This window comes from Astyanax mexicanus, chromosome 7, assembly GCF_023375975.1.
Source record: "Astyanax mexicanus isolate ESR-SI-001 chromosome 7, AstMex3_surface, whole genome shotgun sequence".
Classification (NCBI taxonomy): domain Eukaryota; kingdom Metazoa; phylum Chordata; class Actinopteri; order Characiformes; family Acestrorhamphidae; genus Astyanax; species Astyanax mexicanus.
The window spans coordinates 9353200-9368308 of NC_064414.1; the positions used below are offsets into that span (position 1 = coordinate 9353200).

At 44.4% G+C, this 15109-nt stretch overlaps 1 protein-coding gene across 2 annotated transcripts in view; it reads left to right on the forward strand.

Moving 5' to 3' along the window:
- Nucleotides 1-1406: 1406 nt before the first annotated feature.
- The window catches only part of syt14a (synaptotagmin XIVa), a 66608-nt gene continuing 52905 nt past the window's right edge, over nt 1407-15109 (forward strand). The window contains exon 1 of one of the 2 annotated variants that reach the window (XM_049481538.1): nt 1407-2170. In XM_049481538.1, the coding sequence (XP_049337495.1) occupies nt 1951-2170 (220 nt within the window). In that variant the 5' untranslated portion in view covers nt 1407-1950. The remainder of the gene's footprint in view (nt 2171-15109) is intronic. The other variant, XM_022685067.2, reaches the window with a different exon arrangement.

Genomic DNA, 15109 nt, shown 5'->3' on the forward strand with positions numbered 1-15109 from the left:
GCTGAGTAGCATCACAGCGCATTTGGAGGAAAGCGCAGCAACTCTGTTCCGATACATCAGCTCACAGACGCCTTGTGCTGATCGACATCACCCTAGGAGTAATAATGGAAAAAAAGCTCCAAGCAAGGCCAATTTTGCTCTCTCTGAGCTCTGGCTGCTGATGGCAAGCTGCATGAGTGGGATTCAAACCAATTCGAAACCATCTCCCAATCATAGTGGCAGCGCTTTAGACCGCTGGACCACTCTGCTACCCCCATTCTCTGCATTAGCCAATAAACGAAAACAAACAGAAAAAACTAGCGAATCAGGAAAAGCCCCCGAACTGATGTCAACATGAAAATTAGGATTCATGGCCTCGCCCACATTGGCTTGCGATCGCCCACTGCAGATCCATGGATGGAGTGTTGCGTCACAATGCTGTTAGCCAATCAGAGCAGAGACGTTTGCATATCATGAATATTCATGAGTAAGAGCCAAAATTCTGTTGGTCTTTCCCGTCCGCTCCTCCACTGAACTAAAGCAAACTTAAACAAGAGCTCAAAAAACTGGTGATGTATGGGTTTAGAGGCGGGGCAGGAGGGAGAGCTGATTGGGGGAGGTGCAGCAGCAGTGTGCCTCTGATAGCAGTGAGACGCAGATGGTTGGACGTCAGCAGGTGGGCGGTATTATCTATATATATCTATAGCACAGTTGAACCAGTGAGGGCACTGCAGAGGCAGAAATTAATAAAAAAAAAAATAAATAAAATACAATGATTTTTTAAAGGTTAGGAAATGGTTATAAAAAATTAAACAGGAATGGTATGATTCCTTACTTCGCTGGGTACACATTTAGTGCTTCTTTAACAAGAACTTTTTTCTTAACTAAAATTAATATTGTGACGTAGTTTACAGAGCCTACTGACATATAATCGTTTTTTTATTTTATTTTAAAGCTGAAGCTGTCTGACTGCCATTGAACTTGTAGTGGTTAAAGGCTGGTGCTCTATGCACACATCATGCATTTAGTTTAGAACATAGACTGTGTATAGCTGGACAGAGCATCGTCTCTCAAAAGTGAAGCCACCACAGGTCAGGCGCCCCCTGCTGTTCGGTTTCAGAAAGCTGTGTAACCCCACCCATCCCCATAGGTTTCAATGGCAAAACAGACAACTTTCAATCATGTTTTTTTTACAATATACTGTAATTATACCTTCATTATTTAAATGCAGCAGCTAGTGTAACCTCTGCTTATATAGTTTTTATTTCCCCACAGAGTTAGTTTTTATAACGTTATTCAGCTCTATTAAAAAATGTGTGGTTATTGTAAAAGGGCTGGGTTACCAATGACTGTATGGGTGGGACCATAGACTGTGTATAGCTCTGTGGAGGCAGCCCTCAGGGGCGGGGTTATTTAAATGAGTAGGCCATCTCTTCACAGTCTTTCTCCCTCCTCTGGCCTCTACTGCGCAGACTTGGGTTTCAGAATCGCCAACATGGCGGAAGATTTTGGCTTCATTTTCATTGAATGAATCGGAACAGTGACACGGCGTCCATCTGGTTTAGAACATTCTTAGGTCAGAGCTGGCTTATTGCTAATGTTGCTAATGCTAAGCTAGCAGTTAAAAAAAAGAAAAAAAAAAACACTCAAGCAAGAAGCTTTTTGCACTGTTAGAACCAAAATGAAGAGCAATGTTTTTGGTTTTTGGTTGCCCCTAGCCTCATTTTGACAATAAGAAAGACTTCTTCTGACTGATGGATCTTTATTCTTCTAGAGAGCTTCATGCTTCAGTAGAAACGCAATCTGAGGGCACTAACACAACACCTGCTTCCTCACTGATGGATCTTTTTGATGTGTGATCTGTCATGAAGGTGCAGCGAGCTGGAACAGTGTTTTTGTCCTTCACGTGCGACCTTCCAAACATCTGACCACGCGTTCCAGTGTTTGTTAGCGTCTGCATTCACTGCATTCATGATCAGTGTGAATTCATTTCCATTGAACGAGTCCACGACAAAGCATTTCATTAACACCCTGATATTATCTCTGTCTCTATCTGTGTACAGTGTTGCTTCACTTCCCCCACATCCCCATGCCTGCGTGTGCGTGTGTGTTCTCATTAAATGTCACATTGCTTTGTTCGCAGGTGGCGAGCGCAGCTGTGGAGTACATGAACTCATCTGCATCAGAAAAGGTAAGTGACCAGCGCACAAAACAAATGACTGGCACTCGACCCGTGCCGCAGCTCTGACCCCTAGGGTTTGGCGTTGGCTGCGGGCCTGAGATCTGGGTCAGGTTGCTTTTTGTGTGACTGTTGGGAGAAAGATCTGAAGAGGTATTTTACAACACGGTTTGCATCAGTACAACAATCAGTCATTACGTTACGTACTTAAGAACTCATCCTATATCGCCAAAAGTATTTGCTTGTCAGCTTTTGCACATCTGACATTGGCCTATGAAGTGAATTTTGTGCCAAACGTTTTCCGTAAAACAAGGGCTGTGAATCTTTGGTAATCCCACAATTCGATTCACAATCGATTATTGGGGTCATGATTCGATTTTTTTTTCAGATTCTTTCAAATCGGTTGGATTTCTTTTTCTTCATCCTCCATACTTTACCGTTGCAACAACAAACACCATAACACCACACTACACACCTCTCTGTAGCCTAATAGAGAGAGGCAGCAAGAGCAAAAACGTTCCCTGTCCTGTTGCTGCTGTCTCGTTACACTCAGCTACTGCTGCGCGGAGCTCTGCGGTACGGTTAAAAAGCTCCACGTAACAGAAGCCGTACCCGCAAAAACAAAGGATTTTTTAAAAATGAGAATCGATTCTGAATCGTTCCATGTTAGAAACATGGTTCGAGCTGGAACCGATTTTTTCTGCACCCCTACATAAAACATTTAAATCTGCAATCAAAATGTTATGAATCCAAAGGAAAAATTATTTGTTGCGAATTCAAAAAAGAAAAAATATATATGTTACGTTAATAGTTTTGGTACCTTAAGGAGCATCTTTCTCTCAGATAAAGTTAATAATATATCTTCATTAAAGAAAAAAACTTGTCATTCTCAGGGACCGAGTCTTATTTTTCATGTTTAACTGTTATAGTAGGATATAGTTCAGTTTGTTAAGGCTCTAATTGTTCTATTATTTTTTTATTTTTTTATTTTTTTTTGTTTTATTGTTTATTTTATGTTGCATATTGCAGTTTAAATAGTGCACACTGCTGCTTCCAAAAAAGCCACTAGATGGCATTACATATATATCTTAATTAAATTATTTAAATTTGACCATTAGTGCCTCTAGTGGCACTTATCTAGATCACTTGTATCACTTTGCATCACTTATATCAAGGCCACCTTTTGAAATAAGATATTGTAAATTTGATTAATCAAATCAATGACTGACCATAGACTAACCTAAAACTGGCATAGGCCTCTCTGCTGTAAAAAAAAAAAAAAAAAGCGAAAAGAAAATCAAGAATCGAATTGAATCGTGACCCTAAAATCGGACATAAAATCGAATCGAGGATTTAGAGAATCGTGACACCCCTAATACCCATCATATTAATTGATAGAGCTGTGCCATCAATCTGAAATCAAAAATCGGCTATTAATCAATCTTTTAAATTGGCTGCAGTGACGCAACTGTTTGACAACCGCTGCTTTTAGACTAACTTACATTCTGAATTCTTTGTAATTTATAGGTAAATAAAACTACTTCAAACTACAAGAAGTTGGGTTAGTTTTCTAAGAGATATACAGTATGAACAGCATATGTTATCACAGATTAGGCCCACCCAAGATGGCGGCGCGTTAACACGCAGCGGCCGCTCCGGGTCCGTTAAATGGTGCTTTTGTGTTGCTATTTGTCGTTTTTTCCTTTTATTTCCTGCAAATATGTGCATCGGAACCCCCGTGCACATGTTCTACCACCGCCAGACCCTGCTACAGTGGAGAAATCAGCCAGAAAACACGCTACCGGACGAGGTTCTGCAGACGCTACTTGAGCTTAGTCTGCTAAGAGACCCAGGCCGCCAGCCCGCGGTGTTTCCTGACGCCGGAGCCCAGCGGAAGTGCCATCGCAAGCGGTGCGAGCGTAAGCGGAAGCGCGGAAAGAGAGCCGGGATCCGCGCAAGGCTAAAGGCTAGTCCTAGCCGGCCGGCTATACCATCGCTCTTTCTGGCAAACGTCTGTTCCCTTGGCAATAAACTGGACTACATCCGACTCCAGCGAACAACCCAGCGTGAGTTCAGAGACTGCTGTGCTTTGGTTTTTGTGGAATCGTGGCTGAACGACAACATTCCGGACAGCGCCATTCAGCTAGCCGGGCTAACCACGTTCAGAGCGGATAGGAGCGCGGCTCTATCCGGGAAGACCCGCGGTGGAGGCGTGTGTGTTTACATCAACACGGAATGGTGTAACAATGCTGTGACTGTCGCCAAACACTGCTCTCCGCTGGTGGAGTTCCTGATAGTCAAGTGCAGACCTTTTTATTTAGTACGGGAGTTCTCCGCCGTGCTAATAGCTGCTGTCTACATCCCACCCAGCGCTAGCATTGGTGCTAATGCTAAAGAGGCTCTGTGTGAACTCTATCGGTCTATCAGCGATCTGCAGAACAAACACCCAGACGGACTGTTTATTATCACCGGAGATTTCAACCACGCAAGTGCTCCCTAAATTCCATCAACATGTGGACTTTGCAACGAGAGGAGCGAGCGCGCTGGATCTTGTTTACACAAACATCCCCAGCGTGTACCGGGCGGAGCCCCGCCCCCACCTCGCTTTCTCGGACCACATGTGTGTTTGGCTGACTCCAACATACACACCACTCATCAGACGCTCCAGACCAGTTCAGAAGCAGGTGAAAACCTGGCCGGCAGGCTCCATCTCTGCCCTTCAGGACTGTTTTGAGTGCACTGCATGGGACATGTTTAGGGAGGCTGCTACTGAAGGCGATTCTGTTGATTTGGAGGAGTATGCAGCATCAGTCACTGGCTACATCAGCAAGTGTATTGATGATGTCACTGTCTCCAAGACCATCACTACACGCCCAAACCAGAAGCCTTGAATGACTGCTAAGGTACGTGCGCTGCTGAGGACCCGCGACTCCGCCTTCAGAGTGGGTGACAAGGTGGCCCTGAGGAAAGCGAGAGCCGACCTGTCAAGAGCCATCAGAGAGGCAAAGCGCACACACGCCCAGAGAATCCACAGCCACTTCAAGGACACGGGTGACACACGGCGTATGTGGCAGGGCATCCAGGCAATCACCAACTACAGGACAATGCCACCGTCCTGTGAACGTGATGCCTCCCTCCCTGATGCCCTGAACAACTTTTATGCACGGTTTGAGGCACAGAACAACACGATGGTGAGAAAGACCATGCCCAAGCCGGACGAGCAGGTGTTGTGCCTGACTGCAGTGGATGTGAGGAACACTCTGCGCAGAGTCAACCCACGAAAAGCTGCAGGACCAGACAACATCCCCGGCAGAGTGCTCTGGGAGTGCGCAGACCAGCTGACAGATGTTCTCACGGACATCTTCAACATCTCCCTGTGCAGCGCCACTGTCCCAACGTGCCTCAAGTCCACCACCATCGTTCCCGTGCCGAAGAAGTCCACAGTGTCCTGCCTCAATGACTACCGTCCCGTTGCACTTACACCCATCATCATGAAGTGCTTCGAGAGGCTAGTCATGAGGAACATCAAGACACGACTGCCCTCTTCACTGGACCCCCTGCAGTTTGCGTATCGTCCCAATCGCTCCACGGACGATGCCATCACCACCACCCTTCATCTCTCCCTCACCCACCTGGAGAAGAAGGACACTTACATCAGAATGATTTTTATAGACTTCAGTTCAGCATTCAACACCATCATCCCACAGAACCTCATCAGGAAGCTAAGCTCGCTCGGCCTCAACACCCCCCTCTGCAACTGGATCCTGGACTTTCTGACGGGGAGACCCCAGTCAGTCCGGTTCGGGGGCAGCACCTCCAGCTCCATCACACTGAACACTGGGGCCCCCCAGGGCAGTGTCCTGAGTCCTCTGCTGTTCACCCTGCTGACTCATGACTGTGCTGCAAAACACAGTTCTAACAGCTTTATCAAGTTCGCCGATGATACAACCGTGCTGGGTCTCATCACCAAAGGCGACGAGTCAGCATACAGAGAGGAGGTGCAGCGGCTGACAGACTGGTGTACAGTCAACAACCTTCACCTGAAAGACAAAGGAAATGGTTGTTGACTTCAGGAGAGCACAACACACCCACTCTCCACTCAACATCGACGGGTCCTCTGTGGAGATTGTTAAGAGCACCAAGTTCCTTGGTGTCCACTTAGCAGATAACCTCACCTGGACCCTGAACACCAGCTCTACAGCCAAGAAAGCCCAGCAGCGTCTCTACTTCCTCCGGAAGCTGAGAAAGGCCCGTCTCCCTCCACCCATCCTCACACTCTTCCATAGAGGGACCATTGAGAGCATCCTGAGCAGCTGCATCATTGCCTGGTTTGGGACCTGCACCGTCTCTGACCGCAAGACCCTCCAGCGTATTGTGAGGACAGCTGAGAGGATCATTGGCGTCTCTCTCCCCTCCATCACGGACATCTACACCACCCGCAGCATCCGCAAAGCAACCAGCATTGTGAATGACCCCACCCATCCCTCACACGAACTGTTCTCCCTCCTGCCTTCGGGAAGAAGGTACCGCAGCATCCGGTCCAGCACGACCAGATTCTGCAACAGCTTCTACCCCCAAGCCATCAGACTCCTCAACTGCAGAGACTGAACTGATGTTTTTTCTGTACATGCACACACACTCTTACCCCACTTACCCCAGAAAATGAAAAGCACTAAAAACCCTACTACCTCACTGGACTCTATTGCACACTGTGTAATAGAGGTAATTACTACCTCACTGGTCTTTTTTGCACACTTTTTGCACACTGCATAATTTGCACACTGTCTTGTTATTTATTATTCTTTGTCTGTATTGTGTTGTATTGTCTGTCTGCACTTTTGTACTGTTGCACTATTGTTCTGTCTACACTGTGTTTATGTGCACCATGGTCCCTGGAGGAACGTTGTTTCGTTTCACTGTGTACTCTGTATGTAGCTGAAATGACAATAAAAACCACTTTGACTTTGAGATAATTTTCTTGATACAATCACAATATCACAGTATTGTGGTGGTATCATCATCATCATTACCGTGGGCAACATATCGTGATAATACCACATTGTGAAATTCCCTGTGATTCCTATCTCCATCACTAGGAACTCCCACATCCACGTTAGAGTTAGGGAGTGTCTATAAACGTTTAGACGTGAAGTTTTGTGAAATACCTCAGAAGCAGATCTATTTCTGCAGTTTCTGGTTGCTCCTGTTTTTATCGATCACCAGTGTCTTGTACTTCTGAAGTGTTCATTGTCTGTCTTGCCACCCCTGCATTCCTGTTTCATTGTCCTATTTCTCTCCCGCTTGTTTCTGTGTGTGTGTGTTTGTGTGTGATCTCTATCAGAAAGGCATTTACACACTGTTATCTGTTGTGATTTTCTCTCTGGTTGTGGGGTTCTTGTTGAGCTGTTTATAGATGTTCAGTCTGGAGCTGATATGTACCCACTTAAAATCCAACCTAACAAGGATGTGTTTCTTTTTTTTGTGTTAAATGAATTCTGTTAAATTTTTAAGGTCTGAATATTGTCTATATTGTTGTTCTGACAGACTGTAATACACCCAGCAATTATAGGGGGCGCTCTATTATGCTCTATAATGTTCATATCATCCACACATTAATTTTGACAAACTATAATGCACTATATAATGCTACATAATGCTCTATAATGTTTATATCATCCACACACTCATTCTGACAAACTGTAATGCACTACAGAAAGTATAGGGGGTGCTCTATAATGCTCTGTAATGTTAATTTGAGCCGCAAGCCCATTTAACAAATTGTAATGCACTACAGGAAGCATGGAGGGTGCTCTATAATGCTCTATAATGTTAATATGATCAACACACTCATTCTGACAAACTGTAATACATTACAGAAAGCATAGGGGGTGATCTCTAATGCTCTATACTGTTATTATGACCCACACATTTATTCTGACAAACTGTAATACACTACAGGAAGCATGTGGGGTGCTCTATAATCCTCAGTAATGTTAGTATGAGTCACAAAACCCATTCGACAAACTGTAATGCACTACAGGAAACATAGGGGGTGCTCTTTAATGCTCTATAATGTTAACATAATCCATGCACTCATTCTGAAAAACTGTAGTACACTACAAGTAGAGGGTGCTCTATAATGCTCTATAAGATTTACACACTCATTCTGACAAACTGTAATGCACTATAGGAAGCATAGGGGGTGCTCTATAATGCTCAATAATGTTTATATCATCCACACACTCATTCTGAGTGATCAATAATGCTTTATAATATTAATAGGATCCACACACTCATTCTGACAAACTGTAATACACTACAGAAAGCACTGGGGTGCTGTATAATGCTTTATAATGTTGATAAGATTGACACACTTATTCTGAGGGACTGTTATGCACTACAGGTAGCATAGGGGGTGCTCTATAATGCTCTATAATGTTAATATGAGCTGCAAACCCATTTGACAAATTGTAATGTACTACAGCAAGCATAGTGGGCGCTCTATAATGCTCTATAATGTTTATATCATCCACACATTCATTCTGACAAACTGTAATACACTACGAGAAGCGTAGGAGGCACTCTATAATGCTCTATAATGTTAATATGAGCTGCAAACCCATTTGACAAATTGTAATGTACTACAGCAAGCACAGTGGGCACTCTATAATGCCCTATAATGTTTATATCATCCACACATTCATTCTGATAAACTGTAATACACTACAGGAAGCGTAGGAGGCACTCTATAATGCTCTGTAATGTGTATATCATCAACACATTCATTCTGACAAACTGTAATACACTACGGGAAGCGTAGGAGGCACTCTATAATGCTCTGTAATGTGTATATCATCAACACATTCATTCTGACAAACTGTAATACACTACGGGAAGCGTAGGAGGCACTCTATAATGCTCTGTAATGTGTATATCATCAACACATTCATTCTAACAAACAGTAATACACTATAGCAAGCATAGGGGGTGCTATGTAATGCTCTATAATGTTAATATGATTCACACACTCATTCTGACGAAGTGTAATGCACTCTAGAAAGCATAGGGGGCACTCTATAATGCTTTGTAATGCAAATATAAACCATGTTCTCATGCATCAAGCATTTTTGCTGCTCTATACAGCTATGTAAAGCCTACACTACACTACACTACAGGAAGCACTGGGGGCCAATTTTAAGCTTTGCGTATTGCACACACGTACATACTGCAACACAAATCTAGCCATTTTATTTTCAATTAAAGCTCTCCAGTGAACCTGACAGAATTTTTATCAGTTTAGTGGGTATATACACACATACAGCACACACACCCTCACACACACTCTTTCTCTCTCTGGCTCGTAGCGATTGCAGTAAGAGCTTGGCCTTGAGGGCCGTATGAAAAATGTAATGATTCAGGTCAGCAGTGGAGGATCTCCCCATCTGCCACTGCTACACTTCACTCTCCACAGGCTTATATTTAAAGAAGATGAAGTAAATGAGACTGTGCTTTCCTCACCATTTCACACCTTATACACCTTCATACCTGACCCTGACTGTTGCAGTGGACTGAATTGGGGGAAGTCTCTGCTGTTGTGGGTCATTTTTATTTATTATATAAAACACAGGATTCTACATACTGTTTGTATTTACAGCTGACTGCTCCTTCTGTTGAAGTACCCTTTTAAAAATACAGATTTAGGTTTCTGATAGTGAAAATGTAAAGTACTGTATTTTTCAGACTTTTAGGCGCACTTAAAAATCTTTTAATTTTCCCAAAAATCAACAGTGTGCCTTATAATAGATAGATAGATAGATAGATAGATAGATAGATAGATAGATAGATAGATAGATACTTTATTGATCCCCGGGGGGAAATTCTTGGCATCCAGCAGCAGGTTACACAATACACAAAGTTAAAAAAGATAAAATATAAAATATAATAATCTGGTGCACCTTATGTATGAATTCTAGCAGTCAGGTAGTAAGGAGTAGTAAAGCCACTCCTATGAAGTACAGCACTATAAGGGTGAGTTTTCAGTGAAGTTTCTCCAGCACTAAGGCTGGATGCAGCAGCATTAGCATGAGACGCTAGCCACAGCACTAGCTCTTTCGCCGTTCAGAGGCGAGTATATTGCACTGTAGTCTGTGTGTTTGCCGTGTTAAAACATGCTACATGGGACAAACCTCTAGCTGATAGCACCCTGGGTTACCGGAACACTTATTGTTCCTCAGTTTAGTGCTATCAGAGGCATTTATATCTCGTTTGTGCTGTGGTTAGCGGCTAATGCTTATGCTGCTGCACCCAGCCTTAGTGCTGGAGGAACTTCATTGAAAACTCACCCTTGGACAGAATATTGAAAATCTAAGCTTACTGAGAGAAAACTGTGTAGATTAACATCCAGCGTTTGACTTCAAAAGAAAATGTTTTTTTTTTTTAAGAATTACAGTTTTGTTTACTTAGGTGCTTCCCTCAGCTTCCCCATTAGAGGAAAACATGGAGACAACCTTTCTCACTTCGATGTAGGCATCCTTACTAGTGTCACTTAATGCACCTTATAATCCTGAGCACCTTAAAGTCCAAAAAATATGGTAGATATTGTATACCCAATATGTCCAAATGTTTGTGTCCCCATAGGGGTATTAAGCCCCTTGGATTTGACCACTGGAATGATGGTGCTCTATACTATACCTTTGGAATGAGTTGTGGAGAAAGCTTTTGTCAATGAATTCAATCAAATCCTCACAGCAGTGTTAAGAATTAACTCCATTAAAAGTGGAATAAACTCTTTAAAAATCCTCTGACCTTAGTAGAAACAATGAGTCCTAGCAGATGTCATAATTCTTGTGTTCATATGGTGTGTTTAAAATTCACTGTATTAGCTGCAGATGATGGCTCTGTTCTGTGTGTGCTCATGTCTTTTCCCCTGAGGCGCACTCTGTCCACAGTCAGTCACACAGACTTGCTGACAGGAAGCTTCTCACTGGAGTTAATGTCAGTTTCTGTTGACTGAGAACAGCAGGAGAGTGTCGAGGGAGAGTGGATGGGAGGCAGGGAGGCAGGGTAAAGTGGAGAGAGAGAGAGAGATAGAGGAAGAGAAAGAGAGAAGAAGTCTTGGCTCTTGTATTCTTATTTTTTATCGTTATCATTATTTTACAATAAATACTTTAAGAGAGCTGCAAAAACACCGTAAATAACAGCAAACTCAAAGTGCATTACCTGCATGCAGCAACAGAGGGAGCACTTTAGACTACAGACTTCATTCACATGACATAACTAGGCTACAGTTCCAAATCAGCCTACAGTTCCAGCATCGGCCAACGGTTCCAGTATTGGCCCATTTTCCAGTATCAGGCTACTATTTCAGCATCGGCCCACATTTCCAGCATCGGCCCAGGTTTCCAGTATCAGGCTACAGTTCCAGTATTTGCCCACAGTTACAGCATTTGCCCACAGTTCCCAGCATCGGCCTACAGTTTGATCATCGGCCACATCACATTGATCATTTCCACATCAGCCCACAGTTCCAGTATTGGGCTACAGTTCCAGCATCAGCCCACATTTACAGTATCAGGCTACAGTCCCCGCATCGGCCCACAAAGTCCCCGCATCGGCCCACAAAGTCCCCGCATCGGCCCACAAAGTCCCCGCATCGGCCCACAAAGTCACCGCATCGGCCCACAAAGTCCCCGCATCGGCCCACAAAGTCCACGCATCAACCCACAGAACCCGAACCAACCCACAGTTCCCCGCGTCAACCCAAGCCATTACGTGGCGGGCCACAGAAAATAATCTGTTTTTGGAAAATGAAGTAGGTATACCCAGGAAGAAACAAAAAAAAACACACCCCTCCTCACGTGGGGGGTCATGGTCCAATACACTACCGCTGCCCTGATTAGTGAATTGGGACGCAACTGGGGGAAAAAAAAGGCCCTTATAAGGAGATAGGGAGCCCAGCGCGACAGAGAGAAAGGGGAGGATTGTAAACCAAAGTTCGCCAGAGAAGCATTTAAATTTTTTTATTTTTTTAATTATTGTTTTTTGCTGTACAACATTGATTATCTTGTGGGTTTCTAAAGTTCTAGCTTTGTCCCCCAATTAACAGCATTTGCCCCCAGTTCCTGCAGTTTAGGCTTTCATTGAAGCAGTCCATATATGGAAGTGTGCGTGTGTGTGTGTGTGTGTGGTCAGTATGAGTGGGTGTTTTTTAAATGTTGGCCCTGGAGAGCTCTTGTGTTCTGTCGTTACGTGGGTGTGTACAGTACTGTTGGTGTGTGTGTGGGGGAGTGCAGCGTATTTGCGCTTTCAGGCCAGTCTGAGTATTCTGACATGACTGTGCTGGTTTCCATGACAACAGCATCACCAAGGAACAGCATCCGGGAGTGAAATGCTGGGTCATATTTTTACTTAACAACACAAACATCCAGTGGTTCATTCTCTTTTATAGCACACGGCAGAGGACCACTTTCCTTCCTTTGTCATTTTTCAAATACCATTCTGACTTATTTGTACCAAACAACGTAAAGTAAATTTGAATTAAAGCCAAGTTATGTAGGATTTTAGCTTAAAATCAGAAGCTTCTACCGGAATCATGTTGATACTAAGGTAGACTAAGGTAGAGTAAGGCCGGCAGAGCGGGCAGACTAAGGTAGAGTAAGGCCGGCAGAGCGGGCAGACTAAGGTAGAGTAAGGCCGGCAGAGCGGGCAGACTAAGGTAGAGTAAGGCCGGCAGAGCGGGCAGACTAAGGTAGAGTAAGGCCGGCAGAGCGGGCAGACTAAGGTAGAGTAAGGCCGGCAGAGCGGGCAGACTAAGGTAGAGTAAGGCCGGCAGAGCGGGCAGACTAAGGTAGAGTAAGGCCGGCAGAGCGGGCAGACTAAGGTAGAGTAAGGCCGGCAGAGCGGGCAGACTAAGGTAGAGTAAGGCCGGCAAAGCGAGGCAGACTATGGTAGAGTAAGGCCGGCAAAGCGAGGCAGACTAAGGTAGAGTAACATAAAGTGAGGCAGAATTTAGTAGAGCAAGGTGGCTTTGAGGTAGAGCGTGACAGACTAAGAAAGAGAGAGGCAGGTAGAATCAGGCAGGGCAGGGTTAGCATGAGGTGGAAGGAGGTAGAGTGAGGTAAAGTGAGGTAGAATGCATAGGGTATAGTGTTAGGGTATAGTTGGTCTGTGGCAAGGTGTAGGGAGGTAGAGTGAGGTGGATTGAGGTAGAGCAAGACAGAACGAGACAGGCAGAGTGAAATAGAACAAGGTAGAGTCAGGCAGGTAGAGTGAGATGGAAGGAGGTAGAGCAAGGTAGTAGATGAGCAAGGTAAGAGTGAGGTGAAAAGAGAGAGTGAGGTGGAGGGAGGTAGAGCACTTTTGAGGAAGGCAGGGGGATGTAGAGTAGGGTAGATTGAGGTAGAGTGCATAGAGTTAGGGTAGAGTTGGGGTATGGCGAGGAGGAGGGAGAAGGAGTGAGGTGGATGGAAGTAGAGCATGACAGATTAAAGTAGAGTGAGGCAGGCAGAAAGAGTTAGAGCAAGGCAGAGAGAGGTAGAGAGGGTTAAAGTAAGGTAAAGCGGGGTAGAATGCATAGTGATAGGGTAGAGTTGGGGTATGGCGAGGTGGAGGGAGGTAGAGTAAGTTTGAGGAAGACAGAGGGAGGTAGAGTAGGGTAGATTGAGGTGCAGTGCATAGAGTTAGGGTAGAGTTGGGGTATGGCGAGGTGGAGGGAGGTAGAGTAAGTTTGAGGAAGACAGAGGGAGGTAGAGTAGGGTAGATTGAGGTAGAGTGCATAGAGTTAGGGTAGAGTTGGGGTATGGCGAGGTGGAGGAAGAAGGAGTGAGGTGGATGGAGGTAGAGCAAGACAGACCAAGGTAGATTGAGGCAGGCCGAGTGAGGCAGAGTAAGGTAGAGTGAGTTAGAATAACATAGAGTGAAGTGAAGCAAGACTGAAGAAAGTAAGACAGAGTGAGGTGGAAGAAGGTACAGTGAGACAGATCAAGACAGAGTGAGGTAGAGTGAGGTAGAATAACATAGAATGAGGAAAGTAAGACAGAATGAGGTGGATGAAGGTAGAGTGAGGCAGAGAGAGGTAGAAACCAATTGCAGAAGAACCTCTAGAAGCATAAACTAGCATGAGAACTTAATTTATAGTTTTATATTAATTTTGTCTAATAGATAAAATGGAGTATTGTAAATACAGTATTGTTACTGTAATTTTACTCTACCACCCCAGTCCTCGTGCTTTTCTCTCTTCAGATGCTGCTTCTTTATTTTTGGTTTATTTCTCTGAGCTGTGGCTCTGCAGGGAGGAGCAGTGGGTTATTTTGGGATATCTGTGCTGAGCTGCTGTGCAGGTGGACAGGCCTGCAGGTGGAGGGTGGTGAGTGGTGAGGTCAGATGTTTCAGATGGACTCTCTGATCATGTGAGCAAATGTGCGACAAACAAAATCTAATAAATCTGTCTTCCAGCATTTTGTTCTTACTCCTATTTGTTTCTGCACCCCACTATTCATTGAGCTCCAATGGCTACCAGTTGCTGCTTGTATTAAATTTGAAGCTCTTACAATCACCTACAAGATGATGACCAAGCAGCTCCTTCCTACCTGCACTGATCACTCGTAAAGGTCTGTGTTACCCTCCGGCCGCTGCGCTCCCCCAGTGAACGTCTCCTAGCCTTACCAAACAAACATTCACACAGACCAATCCAGACTGTTCTCATACAGAGTTCCCCAATGGTGGAACAAACTACCTTCCACTACCAGATCAGGAGAATCTCTCACTATCTTTAATAAACTCCTGAAGACAGAGCTCTTCAAAGAGCACTTACTCTCCTAACACCTCTAACTAACTACCTTCTACTACCAGATCAGGAGCATTGCTCACTATCTTTAATAAACGCCTGAAGACAGAGCTCTTCAAAGAGCACTTACTCTCCTAACACCTCTAACTAACTACCTTCTACTACCA